The sequence below is a fragment of the Hydra vulgaris genome, chromosome 11 (genome assembly GCF_038396675.1).
Source record: "Hydra vulgaris chromosome 11, alternate assembly HydraT2T_AEP".
NCBI lineage: Eukaryota > Metazoa > Cnidaria > Hydrozoa > Anthoathecata > Hydridae > Hydra > Hydra vulgaris.
Window position 1 is genome coordinate 17,745,681 of NC_088930.1, and position 24,730 is coordinate 17,770,410.

At 27.0% G+C, this 24,730-nt stretch overlaps 2 protein-coding genes across 3 annotated transcripts in view; both read right to left on the reverse strand.

Moving 5' to 3' along the window:
• Positions 1 to 19,975, reverse strand: part of LOC100204849 (tRNA-queuosine alpha-mannosyltransferase) — a 33,122-nt gene extending 13,147 nt beyond the window's left edge. Inside the window, exons 1-7 of one of the 2 annotated variants that reach the window (XM_065810321.1) lie at positions 19,868 to 19,975; positions 18,052 to 18,128; positions 17,684 to 17,877; positions 10,707 to 10,874; positions 6,572 to 6,796; positions 6,360 to 6,469; positions 2,254 to 2,398 (exon numbers count right to left, since the gene is read on the reverse strand). In XM_065810321.1, the coding sequence (XP_065666393.1) occupies positions 2,254 to 2,398; positions 6,360 to 6,469; positions 6,572 to 6,796; positions 10,707 to 10,874; positions 17,684 to 17,877 (842 nt within the window). In that variant the 5' untranslated portion in view covers positions 18,052 to 18,128; positions 19,868 to 19,975. The remainder of the gene's footprint in view (positions 1 to 2,253; positions 2,399 to 6,359; positions 6,470 to 6,571; positions 6,797 to 10,706; positions 10,875 to 17,683; positions 17,878 to 18,051; positions 18,129 to 19,867) is intronic. The other variant, XM_065810320.1, reaches the window with a different exon arrangement.
• The window catches only part of LOC136087480 (uncharacterized), a 203,070-nt gene extending 178,680 nt beyond the window's left edge, over positions 1 to 24,390 (reverse strand). Inside the window, exon 1 of the mRNA XM_065810319.1 lies at positions 24,374 to 24,390. The gene's annotated coding sequence lies outside the window, so the exon portion shown is untranslated. The remainder of the gene's footprint in view (positions 1 to 24,373) is intronic.
• Positions 24,391 to 24,730: the final 340 nt, after the last annotated feature.

Consider the following 24,730-nt stretch of genomic DNA (forward strand, 5'->3'; position numbering starts at 1 on the left):
GCTGTTCACCTGGCTGGCCGCATCTGACAAAGGTATTTCCAAGCCATTTTTCATCCCCAGCAATCTTGCAATCAATAAAGCCATTTAAGAAATGGACTGTCTTAAGAAAAGATTAGTGCCGTTTATCAATGTTTATCAGGCCAATGGTAATTATGTATTTTGGCCGGACCTAGCTTCATCACATTATGTCAAAACTGTGACCAACTACTATAAGACTCATAACATCAACTTTGTCAAAAAAAATGACAATCCGCAAGCTCTACCAATCAAAGACTTTTGGGTTATTTTGAAAGGCAAAGTGTATTAGGGTAACTGGCAAGCCAAAAACGTGAAGCAACTACATTCCATAATAAAGCTTTGTCAGAAAAAGTTGACCTTAACCTAGTCTTTTTACTTTTTGGGTTAACTCGTCTTCGAGTTGGTCAAATTTGAAGAAACAGACTGGTTGAAGACAAATTTAATCAAAATAAATAACTAAAAACTCAATTTAATGATATTTTTATTTAATCTCTACCTTAAAAACCCCCAAACTATTTATTTCCCCCCTCCCTATTTTTAAACCCCCTTTCCCTGTTTATTAGATTTAGACTAAAATTCCCCTCTCCCCCTCCTTTTATCACCCCCCTCACTTGTATTAAGGACTCAAGACCTCATTTTTGTAAAAAAGTAATGACCCTTGAAAGTATGTCCGGATTTTTAGTAACCACTCATGATATATATATATATATATATATATATATATATATATATATATATATATATATATATATATATATATATATATATATATATATATATATATATATATATATATAGATTGTTGCATTTGGGAGTACGGAAGGAAAAAAATGATTCTTATGCCAACAAATACGTCACTTTTAATTACTTTTGACTTTCGTCCAACATTTGCATGTTGTCAGAAAGTTAAAACCATTAATTTAATTACAAATTAATCGTTTTTAAAAAACCCTACAAAAACGCAAATTTAATTGACCAGAAGGTTTTTAAAAACATTCTGAATTTTTTTAAAAACATTCTGAATGTTTTTAAAACATTCTGAATGTTTTTAATAATATAAACAATGTTTTTATTTTTAATTTCTTTAATAAAATGTTTTTATTTTTATTTTTTTTTAATAAAATGTTTTTATTTTTGTTTTTTTTACTGTAAATCATGCATGGAGTGTTGCTACATCGACTATCTTATAACCTGACTGGCAACAAAGTGCTGCTACATCGACTGACAAATAGCCTGACTCGCAATGGAGTGTTGCTACATCGACTAGCTTATAGCCTGACTCGCAAGGGAGTGTTGCTACATCGACTGAGGGTTTGGTTGGGGCAGGCAGTCTATCAAGTAATAAAAAAAAAATTCCGGTCTTGCACTTTAATTTTTACTTTTTGTCAACAAAATACAGAAAAACTTTCTGACAACCAGTTAGGGGTTATATACACATACACACACACACACACACACACACACACACACACACACACACACACACACACACACACACACACATATATATATATATATAACATGTATGTATTATATATTTTGTATCAGAACAATATTAAAATGACAAGGTAAGAAAACAAATTCATTTTCAGCATATATTTTCTTATATCATGTATGACATTTTTGAAAATATTCATATCAATGCAAATGTTGGATGCATTTATAGACATGAGTGGCTATAAATGCATCCAACATTAATACTAGAATTATTTAGGAAAAAATTTTAGTCATTGCAAGATTTCAAATTATCAAATCAGTTAATAACAGCTATAAATAATAACAGTAATAATAATAATTAGGAGCAAAAGATAAAATAAAAACAACAAATAAAAAAACTTTCTGCTTTTTCAATAGTTTAACTATTATCATCCTCCAATATTTTTTATCATTTTTTTTTTCTTATACTTAAATTTAAAATCCATTCCAAAATATTATTTCCGTCTATTTGTTTTAAAGTTTGTATTATGTTTTGAAAAATAGTAAATGTTTTTTGCAGGATCAAAGCATTATTCAAAGTTAACATTACTTGAAGTTAAGTTTAAAGAATGAACCAAAAAAGCAAGTAAACAACAAATAAAAATCATACAAGTGAACAACAACAAAAAATCAAGCAGGTGAATAACAAATTAGAATTAAGCAGGTAAATAAAAAATAAGTGAGTAAAACAATAAAAAAATATATAACCAAGTGAACAACAAAATTACAAAACAACAACAACAACAAAATTTAGCTTACATTGAAACACCAAAAAATTCATGGTTTGCTGTAGATATCACAACATCTGTTTCTCTAAGTATTTCCATATAACTATCTTTAGATTTTTGAAAACCCCAATTAGCAATATGATTGGATAATTTTATGTAAGCTTCTTTAAAACAATCTAGAATATAAATACAAGATATACATAATAGTTTTTTTATATTTTACTTTTTATATATACTCTAATAAAGGTAGAGGTTAAGATTCTTAGCTGTAGTAAAGACATCTTACTTAGAAAAAACAAAACTCTGATGTAAAACTCCTAATTTAATTGCGGTAAAGGTAGGTGGGTAGGTAGTAGTATAACATAGGTGGGTGGGTAAAACTAGTAGAAGTATTACAATAAAAATAATCAGCCCGAGTTTGCAAAACAAACTAATGCCTGGAAAAGCATTAGGTTGTAAAAAAACTGTTCTTATTAAAAATGAAACTATGGAATCATAATCAAATTATGCAAGTTTGAAAACATGGATATAAACAGTAAAAAAAACAACAGTTTTTTGTTTTTTTTACTGTTTATATCCATGTTTATCTTTATATTTATTTATTTGTACCCAAATAAAGAAATATAAAGATGCATTACTGTCAAAGATTTAAGTTTAAGGAATTAAAGCTATTGTTTACTTTTTGAAATAAAGAAAATTTAGTTTGCAGGCAAAAAAATTTAATTTAACCTTAAAAACAAATGAGTATTGATAGACATGAAAGTTTGTTGATAGTATCTTTTTAATAATAAAACTACTTTATAAGTAATGAAATACTACTTTATAAATAATATAACTGCTTTATAAATTATATAACTACTTTATAAATAATATAATTACTTTACAAATAATGAAACTGCGTTAAAAATAATATAACTACTTTATAAATAAACTTTCTCAACAATTGAAATATAAATGAAATGTTTTTTAAAGTTAAAGTTTTGAATATAGTGCATTTAAACTTTGAATTTGTGTAGGCAAGTTAAAATTGAGTGAATTTACCTAAAAGCCTCTCTTCTTATTTAAAAGTTTTATAATTTACATGACAAACTTTTTTTATTGAAATTCCTAAAGCGATTATTAAATACTTTTAACACTGATTTTTAAAAAGTTATATTGTGTTTACAAGAAAAAATCTATTTCAGCAAAAAAGAAAGAAAAAATTCAAATTAAATTTGAAGACAGCCTTATACTGCATCTTATACTGCACCTTTCAGCCAAAACACAGTATTCAAATGGGTGATGGCCAAAGACAAGTTTACTGGAATTTAGTAATTATGTATTCTGGGTTTGACTTTCTTCTTAGAACTTTCTGTAAAATTATTAGCTCACCGATATTCTTTGTTGTTGAGATACAAGCTGATTTCAGTAGAAACCCCCTCCCCCTACAAGATAATAACACATTTACTTTCTTAAATAAAATTTCATTAGAAGTTGCATGTTTGCAAAAAACATGATCCTAAAAACATAAGAATACAAACTATTTAAAAAAATTAGATAAAAACATTATTGAGCGAATTTGACTCTTTTAGTACTTCAGCTATTTCAAAATTAGGATTTTGTTGGTAAGCGAAAAAATTGATTTTAAATTTTCTATTGCAAATATTTGTTATAAACAATTTTTTTTTTTTCAGTAAAATAACTGTCTAGTGATTAATACTATTTCATCCTAGAAGAGGGTTATAAAAGCAGCTATTATTTGTATTGCGCTAAATCAGTGAATAAATGCAACTTATTGCAATTTTCAACCACTTTTAAAAATTTTGTGTTGCATAGACTCACCAGAAGATAAGAAATATTATTTTAGAATTTGAAAAATATTATCTGATGATTGTTTGAAGCCTTAAACAAGTAACTTTTTTTTAACTGTTTTTTTATTCATTTATATTTTCACTGTTGCATAAGAGATGCCATTGTAAAAATAGTTTGAATTTATATGACAAATGTATATGGCTAATATAAACCATTAACAATGCGGTAGTGGTACAGTGATAAAACGCTAGTAAAAAGAGTTTTGTAAGTGAGAAGTTTTTAAATCCAACCCACCACATCCCTGATTGCAACACACTCAACTTGTTACTCTGCTCAGCGATCTTATTTGTTAAGGTTCGTGTTTTGAAGTTAAAGAGTTTGATCAAGGGTTATAATATTTTTGCAATTTAAAAAAAAAATTATCTAGAAGGAGTTACAATGTCAAACATGTTGATTTAAAAAAAAAAATGAAAAAATGAAATAATTATAGGAACAAAAAGCTTTTAATAACAATTTTTATTTAATACATAAAATTTTGTGTTTTTGATACCTTTAAAGCAGTGATCGAAAAGAGAAAAAAATGTAACAGGATGGTTTTTAGTGTTTTCAAAATACCATTTAATTATTGCTACATAGTTTATACTTTATAAAAAGGTGACAGGCTGACATATCACCCAATCCTTCCTCACTTTGAGTACTGCTTTTAAGTTTTTAGTAATGACTATTGTTTGAAAAAAAACAGCAGAAAAATAATTCACAAAATACAGTACAGTAAATAACAAAATACAGTAAACACTATGCAGTAAATATGTATTCTAGTTCTCTAATGTAAACAGGATATAGAAGTGTGCTTATAAATAATGACTGCATAGGAATTAAATCTTAAAAAATATAAAAAGATAATCACAACCTCTTCCCTACCCAACTGCTCCCCCACCCCACCCCAATCTAATGACCATTCCTTCCAATCTGCGCTAACTAGAATGATAAATCTCCACCTATTACAATAACCCAATCTATGAATTTTTATCATTTTATCTACTCCCTCAATTATTATATAATTAGGAGTAGTTGAGAGTAATAATTAAGAGCAAGTAAGGTTGATAAATTGTTAAAACATAACTATTATTAGTTTTTAGTTTTACTCAGAATTTTCAGTTTTTCAACATTTTTTTGAAAAAATACATTGCATTTAAAAGTCATCAGGAAGTCATAGCAAAACAAATTTTGATAAAGTTTCATATGCATTATTCTTACTATTATTTTAACATAATCTTTTAAGTAAATCTCTTGTTATAAAATATTGTTTTTAATTCAAGCTGGTGGTATTTATGTAAAATATTAGCTATATTAAAAATATTATTTGCAAATAAAAAAACAGAAAAGTGTGAATTTCATAAGTGCAAACTGGCAAAGCAGTTGTAAAATTTGCAAAGATTTTTGGTGCACTTATGCCAGTTTTTGCAAATTTTTTTGGCGCACTTATGTCAGTTTGCACGTATGCCAATTCATGGTTTTGCATAAATTGGCATATGTGCAAAATATGTTGAAAAAATTGACATAAGCACAAATCTTTAATGCTTATGAAGATTTTAGCTTATTCCAATCTTTGCAAATCCTTTTTGGCACACTTATGCCAGTTTTTGCAACTGTTTCCTACTTATGCCAATTTGCATTTATGCAAGTTGGCACTTGTGTCAGTTCGCACTCTAGCCATTTTTCACATTTTTCACATAAAGAACAATAGAAAATATTAGTTAGTATTAAACCCCAATTATTAGTATTAAACCAAACAAGTTAAAAATAGAATTGTTTGTATAATAAATTTAATTTTGAATCTTAGATTTAGTTAATAATTTAATATTTAACATAATTGTTACATGTACCAACATATAAAAATTGTATCGATTACAGTCTACTAATTAATGTCACAAACTTTAAAAGTCTTAAAAGATACATGCTTTTATACTAGAATTACTTAATTTTCATTTGTTAAATAAAAATTAAAAAAATTTTTTAGGTTGCAAGCTTTCAAGTAAAATAAATTTTATTTGTGAACAAATTGGTTGTGAAAAGAAAATTTTTAAAAATAGAAAAGTTTGTGGTGAGAAGCATAAAACAATTTTGAAATAATGTGAACACAATAAAACAAAACAAACATCATTGTATGAATATCAGAAAATATATGATTGATTGATAGATATGATTGATTGATATATATGATTGATTGATGTATATGATTGATTGATTTAATAAACAAATAAAAACTACACAATAATATAAATAAATTTTAAGATTAGTTTAATATTAGCTTAATTGTTAAGTAATTTTAATAGAAAAAAATACCAGGAACTTCTGAGTAGCACTGACCCAGCACAGACACTTTAAAGTTTAGCCCACAATCAATAAGATCAAACAACACTTGGAAAAATTCCTGAGGATTTTTATCATGTTCCCTAAGTAAATAAACCAACTAAAATAACCAACAATTAGATCTGGTAAAAAATAGAAAATGAGATAAATTAAATTGATAAATTTATCATTAAAAACATTCTTACCACCTGTGCGGCCAAGTTATGTGCAAAGCACCACTAGATGGTTTGCATATCACAGGTAGTAAAGATAATTTTAAAGGAAAATAGAGCACAGCACACTTTGGTTTGATTTTTTCTGGTAGAAGTTTGGGGCGATAATCAGGCATTAATTTTAAAAAACTGTTCAAATTAACAAGAAATGATTCCATATTATATGAAGAATTAAAAAGAATCACATCTGCAGACAAACTAAAATAAAAAAACTTAACATTTAGACTATAAAAAATAGAACAGTGATTTTCTAAATAAGCATCATTTCATAAGAATTTCTTTTCTTTTTTTCAAACACTGATATTATTTTTATTTAATTTAATTTTTCTTATTTTTCATAAGCTTGGTAAAAGAACTTTGAAATAATCAAGAAACATCAAATACATTTTTTAAAGCTGCTTCTACACCTAAACAAAACTTATCTTTAAGTTTAAACCTTAATTTTTTAGGATATTATTTTCCATTATAATCTATAATGGAAAAAAATGAATAAAATATGCCTCATGAAATCTATAAATTATAGATTTCATGAGGCATATATGATTGATTGATATATATGATTGATTGATGTATATGATTGATTGATTTAATAAACAAATAAAAACTACACAATAATATAAATAAATTTTAAGATTAGTTTAATATTAGCTTAATTGTTAAGTAATTTTAATAGAAAAAAATACCAGGAACTTCTGAGTAGCACTGACCCAGCACAGACACTTTAAAATTTAGCCCACAATCAATAAGATCAAACAACACTTGGAAAAATTCCTGAGGATTTTTATCTACTTTGAAATAATCAAGAAACATCAAATACATTTTTTAAAGCTGCTTCTACACCTAAACAAAACTTATCTTTAAGTACTTACTTAAGTACTTATCTTTAAACCTTAATTTTTTAGGATATTATTTTCCATTATAATCCATAATGGAAAAAAATGAATAAAATATGCCTCATGAAATCTATAAATTATAGATTTCATGAGGCATATATGTATTTATTCATTTTAATTTGACCATTTATTATGAACACAATTTTTGCATTTGTGGTAGACAAAAAATTTTGATATTAGAAATTATTACTCACGTTGAATGTTTTTTAACAATTAAGTTTTAATTATTAGTATAATCTTATTGCTTTTGAAAAATAATTTATTTTAACACGGTTAACATGTTAACATGTTTAAGATATTAACAGTAATAACTTTGTATAAAGTGTTCAAAAAAATAAAAAATTTTTAAATCAAATTCGGGTCAAATATTTAAAAAAATAAATAAAATTTCAAAAAAAAAACACATTAAATTACCCAGAAAATGTCCCAAAAAGTACCCAAGTAATTTGAAGGGGTAAATCTTAATATTTTATAAAAATTTTTATTTTAATCTTTTAATTTAAAAAAGATTTTTTAAAAAATAATGCAGAAAAAAAGCGTTTTAATTAAGCATTATAGCATTATAGCATTTAATTAAGCATTATAGCATTATAGCATTTAATTAAGCATTATAAGCACAAATAAATTTATAATAATTCAACATCTAAAATTTTTTAAATTTAACAAAAAAATTTATAATAATTCAACATCTACACTTAGATGACCTATATGAGTTTGAGTGTATCTATCAATTAATGTTAAGAACAAATTATTTAAGTAAATAAATATAAATGGGAAAGAATCGTGCTCATTTGTTATTTTAATTAATAACATGAGGAAGGAGAGAGTAATGCTCTTCTGTTCTGACAATATTTGCTGTAGCAATGCAACAAGTGATTGATAGTAAATTATGTTAATTGTTGTCTTGTCAACTACTTTTTGTGTAAGCTTGTTCCAAGCCCTTTTTTTCTCTAAAAATACACTTACAATGTGGCTTAATACCTCTCATATTTCCAGTTTTTTTTTACCAAACCAGTAAATATTAGAAATTTTTTTATGTTTTAGGAAGCGAAGACTAATTAAAAGCAACCAAAATGGCAGTTGATCAACTAAAAAAAGGAGTAAAAAAGTTCTCTAGGATTTTTTTGAACAAATTGCAATCTTATTGACATAAATAATTAAAATTCAATAAAACTCTGAAAAAATTTTTTTTTAACCTGGTATTGTTGGTTTGAATTTCTCAGTAATAAAATCTTTTTTTTTTCTTTCAAACTTTTATTTCACTTTTCATTTTCACTTTTTAATTGTTGTACTTCTATTAGTATTTACAACTATCGTTTTCTGTGACTCTTCCATGCAACATTTTTGTGACTCTTCTATTCAACCTTTTGTGACTGTTCTATTCAACATTTGTCTACCTGTTCTATTCAACATTTGTGTACCTCTTCTATTAAACATTTTTGTAACACTTCTCTTCAACTTGCCATTATAATTTTAACAATATTTTATTAACTATTCTGAAATGGTGCTTACTTATATAAGACAAAATTGAAATCTTTACTTCAAAAATCTATTTATTAATACTAATTTGCAATTTCAATTCTTTTAACTACTTTTTAAAATGTAAAAATAAAAAGGTTTTTATTAAGTGAGAAAATTTAAAATAATAGAAAAGTTCTATAAGCAAACAAAGCAAAGAAAAGTACCTTTCATTTAAAACCACCAGAAAAGTTCTATAAGCAAACAAAGCAAAGAAAAGTACACTTTGTTTAAAACCACTAGAAAAGTTCTAATAAGCAAACAAAGCAAAGAAAAGTACACTTTGTTTAAAACCACTAGAAAAGTTCTAATAAGCAAACAAAGCAAAGAAAAGTACACTTTGTTTACAACGACCAGAAAAGTTCTATAAGCAAACAAAACAAAGAAAAGTACACTTTGTTTAAATCACTTTTTTGTTAACTTGTTTATCTTTAAATTTGATTCTTTTGGTATATGACCATTAAATTTGTTTTTGTGTTGATTATTTGCAAAGCCTTTTTTAAATTCAATAAACATTTATAAAAAAACCAACAACAATCTAAAAGATAAATCTGACTTAGCTGCAACAATCTAAAAGATAAATCTGACAAGCTGACTAAAAAATATTTTTCACAAAAAATTGAGATTTACCTTGCACTCAAAGTCGCATTAGTTAGGAACTATTAGGGGCATTTTTTGAGTATTTTAAAGCTTGAGGACAAGATAAACTCAATATTTCTGGAAATTTTTTTTGTAATTTTTTTGTTTGTTTAAAATTTAGCCTCTAATGTGTTAGCACTTAAAATTTTTTATTTTTTTGAACACCCATGTTATATATTTCTTAGATACCAGGTTTTATCTGATTGGTTAGACCTGATACCATTGACTTTGCTAGTGTCTAGAATCTAGTACATAAGCCTGCAGCTTGATTAACCAGTGAAAAAAAACACCATTAAGTAAAAAATCATTTGCATAAACAAGTTTGTCAAATGCCACAAATCTGAGGCATGATATGATTGGAATATGATGAGGCAAATAACAAGATCAGAAAACTAGATCAAACAATAATATTATCGAACTAATACAAATTATATAAAAATTAAAATAACAACAAGATCAAGTTTAAACTTTTTTAAACTGTAATTTATGTAAAAAATTCAAAATAAAAATTTATTATCATTCATCATTGCAACTAGTAAAGTTACTAATCACTAATATACTAGTACTAAAATAAAATATGAATACCAACTTTTTCACCTTATATATATATATATATATATATATATATATATATATATATATATATATATATATATATATATATATATATATATATATATATATATATATATATATATATATATATATATATATATATATATATATATATATAATTTATTTATAAACATTTATAAATTCCCCATAAAAATATCTTCACTATAATTTATTGTCAATACAATACATTTAAAAATAATGTACTACAAGGTAAAAAAAAAACACAACCAAATTGTATACTACATATCATTTACAAGTATAATACTGTTAATATCAATGAAAGACAACAAAAGTCTTATAAATCTTACTAAAGAGAAATTATATAAATAAAAAAAAATTATTTAAATAATAAAAAAATTGAAATAAAAACAGGGAAAACAAGATCAGCGCTTGTTGAAGCTTAAAAATAAACTGACTTAATAAAAAACTTAATAATAGCTCACGTTGAAACTATTTGATTATAGCCATATTGAAAGTCTCTATCTTGTTGTTTTCGAACAGGATAAATAAGTTGATTTTCATGAAAGTATAAAATTTTAAATGCTTTGATTAAATCTGGTCGCAAACCAACCAACTCTGCCAAGTTAATTACTGATGAGACAAAAATACAGCTAAATAAAAGCAAAAAACAGAAGTGAACAAATGAAATGAAAAAAGCTAAACAAAAGAAAAAGTCAATAAAAAAAATTTGATTCAGTAAATAAAACAACCAAACAAAAAACACTTAAGCAAGCATACACACAATATACACTGAGGGTACACTAAGAGTATGCTGGGGTTTTAAAGTCAAAAACATAAATTAACATTATTTAGTAAAAATTTTATTAACACTATTTAGTTGAATAATTGTACAAAATCGCAATACAAATTATACACAATATAAATTTTTAAAATAATTTTTGATTGATTGAAATTGGTTGGCAGATTTAGGTTTACAATTCTAATTATATCTCAATTAAAGTCACATTTTGCATTGCTCATGCTTCTCTTTTATCTTTATTGTATTAATTAATTATTGTATGTTGCTGTTTAATGATTGCATAGAACTAATGAAAGGTCAAATTATTGCTAAACAACCAATATAATACAGTCAATAGCTTATAATACAGTTATAAATACCAATATAATACAGTTATAGCTTGTTTCTATGTCAAAATAAGCATTGTTGCACTGTTTTGTTAAAAAATTGTACGATTTACTTAGAAAATTAAATCATTATACAAAGGGGTTGTCAACATTACTCCAGGTGTCTAAGAAATTTAGAAAAACAAAAAAACACCTTTCCTAGAAAAAGAAAGAAAGAAACTGCGAGAAATTATATTTAAAAAATAGAAACAAAATTGGATTTTGTAGATTCAAATAGACAAGATACAAATACAACCACTCAAAATGATGCAACAAAGTTTCACCACATCAAGTTAAATTAAAAGGTAACATAATACAACATATCAAACCACATACATTATTTTGCTTCTACAAAAAAATGCATTGGGTAAGCAACTGATTAAAATAAATTCTTAAACTGATTTAAAATCTAGGGCTGAAGTAGGAATGAAAGCTAAAAATTAGTCAGATGTGATTCTACAAATAAAATGAAGGGCTTTTTTTAAAAAAAAAAAGGTCCTCAAAACTAAAATTAACCTGACTAGCTGACTGAATTTGTAAAAAAACTGGCTATAACTTGAAAATTAGCTTCACACACACCCCACCTAAAATTGCCTCTGAGGTCTGACCCATTAGTTACAAATAAAAACAAAGAAAATTTAGCAAAATCTGTATAGAAGGCATTCTATGCAATTGTGTATTCATAGATAAAAATATAAACATCAATCATCATGTCATGTGCGATAAAATTATAACAAATATTTTTGTTTAAATTTTTTTTTATTTTTTGTCAATTGTGTTTGATTGTCATATTTTTTTAAAAAATTTTAATTTTAACCTCAAAATGCTATTTATAAATTTATATTTTTCAAAAATGTCTTATTAAGAAACGCATCAAATGTCCTTATGTCTTAATTTTTAACTCATATGGTTTAGTAGATATTTGCTTTCCTCCTATCTGAATCTTGTAACTCTAAAGCAAAAGACAAAGATGTGCAGACAAAGATGTGCAGACAAAGATGTGCAGACAAAGATGTGCAGACAAAGAACTTTTTTGGAACAAGAGAATGAAAAAGAACAATTTGTTGAGCATAACTCCTGTGTGAAAAATATACAATATATTTTTCAATTTTTAAATCAAGCAGAAAATATTTTAAAACAAAAAAAAAATTTTTTTAGACATTTTATTTTTAAAAATTAGAAATTTTAAAGAAAAATCTTCAACTTTTCAAAAAAAAATCTTCAAATCTTTAAAAAACTTTATAAAAGTAAGAGAACTAAAGTTAAGCCTCTAAAACATTAAAAAGAATAACTAAAGTTATTTTTTTTTAATGTGTATAACCAATTTAAGAGCATCCTAAAATAAATACATATACATGTGTATTCATATTACATAGATATATATATATATATATATATATATATATATATATATACATTACATACTAAAATTTAGTTTTCACAAACTACCTGTTATCTAAATTAATTCTGCCATGTAAAGGTGAATACTGGAACCTCTGTATTTCAAGACCTTTTCACTTTTCGATCAAATTTTTTTGCTTCAACTTTAATTGTTTTTACATTTTCCACTTTATTTCTTGTGAGCAAAACTTATTATGGGTGGCTATAGCAGACTGATAATGTTTCCCCTTGTTTAAACTTTTTAGATGTTGTTGAGTTCTAGTCCTAATTTAAAGTTTAGTTTTGCCTAAGTATCTCTTTGAGCATTTGGATTCAATCAAATAAGTTCCAGGTTGACTATTATGTGGCACTTTAGTTTTACTTTTAGACACTAGTAATGTTCTTAAATTTGGATTTTATTTGAAGACTACTCTATAGCCAGCTTCCGAAATATTTTCCTTAGTTTCGGGGATAGTGATGGTATCCACGGTAACAATACAGTAGGGAGGTTAAGAGAGTCTGATTGAATTTTGTTGATTTTTAGGCACCGTTTATTTCCAATTAAGTTTGCAATCCATTTAAGTTGGCATATGTTGTACCCATTTTTGTTAAACATTTGAATAAGGAAATTAACCTCATCTCGTAAATATAAATTACTGCATATAGAATAAGCCCTGTGAACGTAACCTTTAAGGTCATGATTTGAGTGAGGTTTAAATTGGATATTAGTAATGGCTTCTTTTCTGTAAACTTTAAACTCGTATTTTTCTTTGTTGTTATTTATTATGGTTTGATTGAGGAAGTTTAGAGTTCTATTTTTGCTTTCAGTTTCGATCATATATTGTACCGCAGGGTGTTGTTTGTTTAAGATAACTAGGAATCGTTCTGCTTCTTGAGTGTTGGAAAATCTAGCCTGACTATCATCGACATATCTTGAATAGGATTTTAGGTCAAGAGGGGGATTTACTGCCATTGCTATTTTGAAAGCATTTTGTTCATGATGTTGTAAAAATGATTCAAGTATGACCATGAATGAACGACCTATAGGACCAGAATTCTCAAGTTCATGGATTTCGTTGTTCCACAGGAAATAACAACGGTGTAAACAAAGCTCTATAAGTTGTCTTGTTCCAGATATAGTAAGCTTGGTAGAATATTTGTAGGAATTATCTTTATTTAATTGGTCTATAAGAAATAAAGTGGCTTCCATTAGTATTGAGGATACAAATTTATTACATCAAACGAAACTTGAACCTTGTTTTTGATAATCTCCCATGAATTTGCTTTACTAATAGAATCAAAAGAATTTTTCAGACGTGTTTGGTTTTTGTTTAAGACAGGTAGTATTTTCTTTACTAACTAGTTCGATAATCCATAATAAGGAGTGCCGATAGTTGATGTAACTATTCTCATAGGATAGGATTTTTCAGGTTTGTGAGCCTTAATTAGACCATACATACAAGGCAGGATGGGATCATTTGGATATATACTATCACAGGGCTTGTGATGAAGCGGGGGCAATTGCGCCGCGCTCGTGAAACACGCCCGTAAACGGTATTTTTAAACCTTCTAGGCACGATAAACAACACTTGCTACGCTTATAAAAAATAATAAGCTTTTATATGGTTTTTTTATAAAATATTTGTAATTAAATTTTTTGGGTAATGATAAATTTTGTTGACTTAACAGTAAAACTCTGTCTTCCTTATACTTATATCCTTATACAAAGTACTTATATAAAATATAAGCATTACGTCACTCGCTTTCTGCACGTTTCAGCATTTTTCCGTTTTGTACTAACATAATGAATGAATAGTTTGAAGTCGTTACAGCTAATTTCAATAATGGAATGTTAACTATTTTAACCAAGTGCGCGTGGAAACACAATGTGATTATAAAAATGTGCAAATGAAATGGGAATAGAAAATTAGGAAATAACTATAAGAAAGTTAAAGCTTCTGAATATTTTTAATTTTGTAAAAAAAACGCCAAGTAAGATTTATTTGATTTATTGTTAATAATATTCCATACATCGTTTATAATAAAAATAAATTTTCATAATGGAGATTTTTTTAAATTCATTATTGTATATAGTATAGGTTTTTCATTAACTAGTTTTTATCTTAAATTAATTAAAAACATTTCTGCTGTTTAGATTGTCTGCAATCAAGGATATTCCAAAAGGAAACAAAGTAATGTTGTCAACATTTATGAAATAGAAATTTGAAAAGAAAATAGAAATTTGAAAAGAAAATTGAAATGAAAAAGAGGAAAGACCGCTAACAACAGTTGAGGGGAAAATCTGTTATTTAACTTACAACTAATAGTTTTGAAGAAGAATTTCAAACTATTCTTGTGTTATACTCTACTAATTTTTTGACAATAAAAAAAAGCGTTATTTAAATGAGAAATTATAAAAAAATATATTTAATAATTATCAGTTAATTTACGAAAAAAATCAATTATTAAAAAAATATCAAGAAATATAAAAACTGTTAATCGTAAATATTAAGTTAACAGCGTTTTAAATACATATCAAAACAACAAAAGCAAAAAATTTTAGCCACAAATTTATTCTTTAACACTATTATAAGAACTTATTAAGCACTTGCGTTTTTGTTTGGTTGCGTTTTTTTTTACCATTAAAAAAATAGCGATCTGGCGCAAATAAAAAACAAGAAGTTGGGAAGTATAAAAAACTACATTTTTGAAGTAGTATAAATGCGCTGTTGTAGATACTAATTTAAACATTGACGAATTAAAGTCGTAATAGAAACAAATAGAAAGCCTTTTATAAACACAGTCTTCCGCAATTTTCAAATTTCAAGATCGCTCTTGCGGCCCTGACCCCGAGCTGGCATAATTGCGCTCGATGACAACGTACTATAATTTTACGAGCGTGATATAACATGCTTGATGATTTTCTTCATCACAAGCCCTGCTATCATAATTTCGTTTTTGAAAATCACTGTTTTTTATTAAGTTGTGAGAGATAAGTTTTACTTTTTATAGCATAACTAGATGTGGGATCTTCATTTAAAATTCTCGTTGGGACAATTTGCTTGCAAATTTTTTCTGATTCTTCATCGTGTTCTATTCTGACAAAACCATTACCTTTATTAAACGGATATATATCGATAATTTTGTTTTCCTTAATTTCCATAAAAGCTTTTCTTTGTTCTCTTGTTAAATTTTGATTTATTTTTTTACCCATTTTAAGTTCTTTTAAAACATTTTTTCTCAAATCCTGTGCATTTTCAATTTTGTTGCTATATTTTAATTTTAAAGCCGAGGTCTCTGCTGTTGCAATAATATCCATATAAGGTATATAACGAAGTTAAATTCAACGAAGGTACAAAATGTGGACCAAGATTAAGAAAATCGTTTTTGTTTTTTTGAATATGGACATAACATCGAACATCACATGGAATATCGACAACACAAGTTTAAAAAGTTTATTTTATTAAGACTACATGTATTAAGAGAATTAGGTTTATTGTATTAAGAGAATTCAAATTAATTGATGTTTTCTTACTAATATATATATATATATATATATATATATATATATATATATATATATATATATATATATATATATATATATATATATATATATATATATATATATATATATATATATATATATATATATATATGCATTTTTATTTTTTATACCCATTTTATTTTCAGTGGTAATTAAATACATAAACTAATGCTACAAACCTAAAATGCATTTAGGTTCTCATTAACATAAACAGAAAGTAAGTTGACAAAAAAGAAAAATTGTAGAAAACTAACTATTTTATAATTATTTAAAAAATTATTAATAACAGGTTTAAAAGCTTCTTAATTAGATGACCTCTAGCAATTGGTTAGGCATACTATAAATTAATTTTTTAAAGATTTCTTGAGGCATTTTCTCTGCAGAGCTCCATTTAACATTTCCTTAGTAGAGCTCCTTTAAATTAAGTTTTAGAACCTCTTTTGTTTTGGGATATCTTGCTGTCCAATTTGTCATAATCATGTTCTATAGGATTAGAGTCAGGGCTTTAAGGTGTTCATTGTAAAAAACTAATGTAATTTTCTGCGAAAAATTTATAAGATATTTCAACAGTATATTTTAGGTCATTATCCTATTGAAAGATGTAGTTGCCCGTTAATTCTAATTGATCGACTAAACTTTACAAATTATTTTTTTGACATTGACATTGCCTTGAAGAATTAACTTACTATCATTAGATTGTAATTTACCTACACCATCACTAGATAAACAGCTGGAAACCAAAAAATAGTTTCCGTTATGTTTTACTGTAAGTTTTATTACAGTACTTTTATGTGCTTCTCGCGACCTTCTCCACGTCATGTATATAAACTTTTTGAAAATTGCACATTTCTGTAAATAAACATTTTCCTTTACATACAAGAATACAAACGGTTATAAAAAGTAGACAAAAACATTACTGAGTTGTGTCAAAATTGATTGTTTTAGTTTTTAGCCTAAAATATGTCAAAATTAAGATTTCGTTGGAAAATAAAAAAAGATTTTTATATCTATAGCAAATATTTGTTATGAAGAATTTTTTTTTTCAGTAAAATAACCAACAGCCTTGTAATCCTACATAAGGGAGTTATATGAGTAAATAGTAAATACTACTAATTGCTATTACAACAATAAATACTATTACTAATATTAATAAACCCTAATTATTTTTACAATGAATGTTACTTAATTATGATAATAATGAACATTTATATATATTGATGATTTAATGATAACAACAATGAATTGTTTGTATTTCATAAATGACCTTTATTAGTAAACGTGTATGTGCAAATCTCCTTATAATCTAAAGGGTCCTTGTATTGTATACAAGTTAATATTAATACAAATATTAAAAAAAATACAAATTACCTAAAATCTCTCTCATTAGGAATGTGCTCTGCAAAATATAATGCACTAGTCCTTAATCTCCAGTGCCACTTTTTATCAGTCATTGTGATTTTGGTGACTTCTATATCTTTTGCATTTAAAATTTCAACCAAATAATCAAGCAGTTGTTTATGAGAACCCCCATAAAAAGGTTCAAGTAGAAGAACATGATGCATCTAAAAGATTTTTACTAAAGTGTATTAAATGAGAAGAACAATTAAATAAAAAAAACAATTAAAATTTTTACTTAAAATAAAAAAATAAATACAGACATTGAATTTTAAATTAAAGACATTTATAATAAACAAGTTGTTTTGTTATTGTGCAATAATTTTACACATTAATTGTACCTTTGCTTAACAGCGTTTTGCGAGCAAATGCAAATAAATAAGTGTTTTTTTTCAAAAGTCAACTCAATATCAGCCATCTAAAATTTCAAACAGAATCTTAAAAAAACTAAAGCAAAAAAACTATAGCAAACAAATTTTCTTGAAATAAAAAACAAATTTTTAAAATAAATATTGGAAACAGTAATAGTTATAATAAATAAATAAAACTTAGAAGAAAAAATGTATTAGAATATTATTATGCCAAAAAGTCAATGAGTTACATCAGTTGATTAAATATTTAAAAATTTTCAGATCAAGAATTTAAAAAATATTTTTTTTAAATAATGTCAATTAGCTAAATAGTTAATTGACATTTTTAAAAATATTTTTAAAATAATGTCAATAAGCTAAATAGTTAATTGACATTTTTAAAAATAGTTTTAAAATAATGTCAATAAGCTAAATAGTTAATTGACATTTTTAAAAATAGTTGTAAAATAATGTATGTGGTTCCCAGTACTTTGTATAGCTCTTGATAATTTGCATAGCCTCTGATACTTTGTGTAGTTATAGTTAATAACTATATGAAGTATTTGGAACTACACAAATTACCTCAAACTAACATATAGTGTATATAACTAAGTTATATACACTATACATTATATAGTTTGAGATAATTTGTGTAGTTCCAGATACATCATATAGTTCCTGAAGATTACAAGCCTAGTTTTATGATCTCCTTTTAACCAAACCTACCATTATACTGATACTTTAATATCTGTTTTTTTTTTTTTTTTTCCAGGTGGTGAGACTAAATTGTCTCACCACCTGCCCCATATTTCCAAATATTCCAAAAACAAAAGAAATTTTGATTTAAATAGCAATACAACCTTTTTTGTTTAAAATACATGACTTTATATAAAAGTTTTGTTATCAGTTTTACAAAACTTGTTTGACATTTAAAGTAACTTGTTTTACCACTATATTTAATGACATTGTTTAAATCTTCTTGGACTAGCCTTATCTCATGGTTATCATTTTAGTCTTTAAAAGTCTTATATAAATATGGAAGGTCATGTAAACCATAAACTAACTCAGATGTTCTTCTGACTACATTTTTAACTCAACATTTGCCTTTAAGAAGAGGGTTTTTTATTGTTCCACAATATTCTAAATATGAATAAACTAGTGTAAAATCATTTAAAAGACAATAAATTTAGGTAGAAGAGGTACTTATTACTCATACTATTCACATTACTTTATTAAAATTTATAAAAGTATATTTGAAAAAAATCGGGTCTTTATCTACACAAAACTATGATGCTGAACATGTCAACATTTTTCTGTTAAAGTATATAATGAATAATTGTGCTGAAAATCTGGGTCAGGGTAAAACATCAGTTTTTGTCTAATAATATCTCTCCAAACAATATCTGCAAATACAATGAGGTAAAGTGACATCTGTCCAACAACATCCAAAAATTCTTCTACTAACATCTGTGGAAAAAATTTATGAATATTGCAGATGTAATTACATCTTTTCGATTATCTAAGTATGTGCAACTTTATTATAACCAGATAAAGTTACATATTAATTTTTTTCAGATCTAACTACATCTGAAGGAAATTCTTAGTTTTAGCGATTATATTTTCAAATTTCATTACAATAATAATTTTATTTTAATTTATGCTTTTAAAATTTTTATTTTCATGATTTAAAATAGTGAATTTATGTGTTTTTCTATTTTTTTATTAATATATACTGTTATATTTTAAAATTTTTTTAATATTTATTACTTCTAATATAAACTTTTATAAATTATTTAAGTAATATTACTTTGCACGTGCTGCCATTCTTAATGATTTTAGTGCAGTTTGTTAACATTTTTGCGGACTACATTTTACATTACATGATGAGGTTTAACGCATCTCCATAAAGTACGCTAGCTCACATAAATGAACTTCTGTTTTTAAGTGGCTAAAAAATAGAACTTCAGATAAAATAATTTAAATCATGCTAAACTTAGATGTGTGCATTTTTTTGAAAATTTTTTTTCAGTTTTTCCTAACTTACTGAAATTTTTGGAATTTTTCAATACTAAATTCCATTGTTTAGAAAGCAGGTGACGGCGTGCATATTTACATACTCCACAAGGCGATAGCACACATGCGCCCGCGCGCATATTTACATACTCCACAAGGCGATAGCACACATGCGCCCGCGTACGATTTTTCGTACTTTTTTATAAAGAAACATATTTTTAAATTACGTACTATATACTATACTTTATTTACCTTTGTGTTTACATTTGAAGTGTCGCTTTATAAATGTATAGTAATCAAAGAACACGTAAGTATATTAGAATAACATTTTTTTAATTAAAGTACACAACTATACAAAGATCGTGAGGGTTTATTTTAAAAGAAAAGTTGAATGTAATTAATGCCCTTCTCCATGACTTTTGGCGTTTGCTCTATCTTGGGGTATATTTAAAGCCAAATTTCGTGGACGTTTTTGTGGTTTGTTCTTTTTTATACACTTAAGTGGACGACCACAGCGTTTCAAATTTTTTTTTTGTTTTAGTAATATAGTCAGAAAGAAAACAATATATAGGTACAGTAAGTACTTCTTCAAAAATTTAAAAATATGTTTCTTTATAAAAAAGTACGAAAAATCGTGCGCGGGCGCATGTGTGCTATCGCCTTGTGGAGTATGTAAATATGCTGACGGCGTTAAAACAACGCACCTGAAACTCGATTATTATTTATTATTTAGCTGTCCGGACGAGTAAATACGGGCCTAAGACCCGTATTTTACGTCTATTGCACATTGACTAATTAGTATTTAAAGTCTTTTCCTCATTGACTAGTTCTAGCAAGTTAGTTGTTAAAAAAGTTTAAAAGTTTTCTTATATTATACATACAAGATTTTTAAATATACGATCCGCAAACCCAACTTGTCTACGGTCAAAAGTACTAACCTTTACACTTACAGACGTTTGTACATAACACTTTATGAGTAGATTTTATACATTTTCATATTACATATTGCTTTTTACATTTCTGAATTACATCTTTTACTAATAAAAAAGTTCATTTAAATTGTAGTTGAATTTAAATATAATTTTTATGCTTGTGCTTTCTTTTTCTTTTTTTTCAAAAGAAAATTGTGGTTTTTATATTTTAAATATAAATTTCAATAAAATAATGAAACGCTATGCAATATTGTTGCGCTTATTTCGAGTACCTGTTTGAAAAATGTTGATAAATTATAATCGGTATAAAAATTTATAAACTGTTTGATTTTCGAAGAGGAGTAGCTCAGTAGTTTAATGCGTTGTCCTTAGTACTTACGTCACTTTAGCATAATTACATTTTTTAATTTTTTTTAATCTTGCCGTATATATTTGTAGCAATATATATATATATATATATATATATATATATATATATATATATATATATATATATATATATATATATATATTTTATTTTATAAATCTTTATTTAAAATTGATTAGCATTACAAGTAATGAATTGTACAATTTTATCTGTCCTTTAATATTAATAGTTTGTTAAGAATACAGGGGAGGAACATATTATTTATGCATTGAAAAGGCAGTAGAGCTTCCAATATTGCTTGGGAGGTAGAGGTCACTGACGCCATCACGAAGGGTACGGAGGTATTTTTGAATAAAAGTTTTTTGCTAAGTAGTAGTTTTTGCGGTGTTAAGAGCACACGGGAATCTATTAGGGTTTCTGCTGTTGGTTTGAGTTAATTTGGTGGTTATAGGATGGCATGGGTCTGCAAGGATCTTTTTGAGTTTATTAATATAGATCCTGTCAAGTAACTCTTCAATGTCAAAAATAATATTGAAGCTGCTTGAATTGGTTACATCAATTCCAATAATTTGCAGGGCATTTTTATGAAAATGTTGGATTTCTCTTTTTGCAGCAGCACTGCACGAAGTGAGAATAGGAGAACTATATATCAAGTGGCTAATAGCGTAAGATCGGTAGACCTGTAAAAGGTTTGGCTGAGTGTGTCCAATTTGCTTAAGACGTTTGAGCAGATATGGTACTGATTTTATATTGTTGTGAACTCTTGTCCATTGTTCATCCCAATCAATAATCTCATTGAGCATGATTCCAAGATATTTGTGGCTGCTGACTATTTCAAGTTCATTATTATTGAGTACAATGGATGGTAAAGCTTAAATTCCGGAGCATCTGGGAATAATTCTTATGATTTTACATTTCGGGCCATTAAATTTCATTCCGTTTACCTAAGACCAAAGAGCGCCATCAACAATGGATTGAGGCAGGTTGGTAGGAACTTTATCATTAATTATATAGGTCAGTATGTCATCAGCATATTTTTCGAGGATGGTTTCAGGTGGAAGATTGACGTTAATGTCGGAAATAAATAGAATGAACAGGATTGGACCTAGAACACTACCCTGAAGTACACCTGCTTTGATACATTTCCAGTCAGTGGTGTGATCATTTGTTTTAATTCTTTGTTGACGGTTAGATAGGTAAGCTGCGATCCAAGAGGTGAGCCAGCTAGGTAGAATGTTCACTAACTTTAACAGTAACTTGTCATGACTGACAAGATCAAAAGCTTTTTAGAAATCAAAGAATATTGCATAAATTGATTTGTTGTTATCTTTCGCATGACTCCAGTCCTCTATAATTTGAATGACAGCATCTAAGGGTAAAAATGGGGGTAGTAGGCGGGTTTGCCTCTCGGTTAATGAAGCATGAGAGGCTGGGTTGTTTCTTGCCAGTCCAAACACTTTGAAAATAATCATTTAATTGGTTTGCTAGTGTCTCAGAGATAGGGGTTGTGCTTTGACCTTTATCAGCAAGACTGGTTTCACGCCAAAAATCTGTTTTTCCGGTAATGAAACGCCTGTTATAGATTGTGCAACGAGTTATGGCTCAATGAGTTTATGGTTCAATGAGTTGTGCAAGTTGATAAGATGCATTGCGCTGTTCACTTTTAGACCAAACCGGGATATAGGCACATATAACTAGGCAAGAAGAGTATCATCGGGGGAGTAATTTTGGGTACACACGAGCGATTGTTAGTTCGATTTCTTGTTTAGGCACCAAGTTAAAAGAGTAGTCTGTAGTTAATTTTATTTTTTCTATTTTATCTGAGTATTTTTTGTTTATGAATATAACAGCACCACCACCCATGCGATCTTGACGTTCAGTGCTTATGCAAGTGTAATTATTATTGATTTGAGAAAGTATAGTTTGCTTACCGCTGGGGTTAAGCCAGGTTTCAGTTAAACAGGCAATGTCAATGTTGGTATCTATGAGAAATTGATTAAAAATCTCAATTTTGTTACAGAGTGAGGCATACTAGTGGTTCTGATGGTTGGTAAGCGATTGGTGTTGAGATTAATACTAGTTAGTTGGGGTGGAGCGAGAAGTAAGGGCACTACGGATCTTGATGATTGCTCCATCGCGAATGCCCCAGTGAAAGGGTGCATCAGGATTATCATTACGTAGTTTATCATTACGAATGTAATGATAAACTACGTAATGATGGTCTTTGCGTAATGCGGTCTTTGCGTAGCTGGTACTCAAGTTCTTTTTCAGCAGGAGACAAGTCGGGACTCTGTAAGTCTTGAAATTCTCATGTGTAGCGAGTTTGCGAGAGTTTATCAGAGCTAATTTTGTGTTAGTAATGTTCTTGAATTCTACAACAATAGGCCGACAATTTGATGCTTTTTTTGTGTTAAGACGCTTTGAGAAACTAACATCATCATTGGTTAGGCCTATAACGTTTAGGATCTCTGTGATGCAGGGTAACGCTGATGGTGGTGTTTGGGTGACATTTTCTATGGACACTGGTTCTGGGACACTAAATATTATTATATTCTTTTCACGTTTAGCTGCTTGCTTTAGTTCGACAAGGACTTGACCAATTTGTGGCGATGAGTTTGGCTCGTTTCTGACAATATTACTCCAGGATGGCTGGTGTGGGCTTGATTGGGTGGTTGGTTGAGAGTTAATTTTGGTTTCAATAATTGCTAATTTTTGTTCAAGTATTTTTATTTGGTTGGCTTGCAGGTTGATAGTAACTTTCTGTTCTGAAATGATGTTAAGGAGCTCCATTATTCAGATATCGAGGTGTGCGATAGACGGTGCTATGTTTTTAATGGCTGAGTAACCATTTTTATCAATTTTATTAACAATAATACCTTGCACAAGATGAAGGAATGTTAAATTATGTGTTTTCTTTATATTACTGTGATGGTGGGAGGGCTACCACCCTGAATAACAGTGGATTACCTCCCAGTTGAGAAATATTTAATATATTTTTTACCTTATTACACAGGGACTTATTAACACAAATACTGTAAAAAGTTTAGATGTGTTTTTTTCCGTGTGTATATATATATATATATATATATATATATATATATATATATATATATATATATATATATATATATATATATATATATATATTAGGGTTGTTCTTCGTAAAAAAAACTTCAAACATTTTTTTTACTTGCGGAAGTAAAAATTTGGCACTTTTACCTGCGGAAGCACATGCGCAAATTCACCTTTTGTAGCGCATTATACGAAAAAAAAATCAATAATAATAATTCCGTATATATATATATATATATATATATTATATATATATATATATATATATATATATATATATATATAT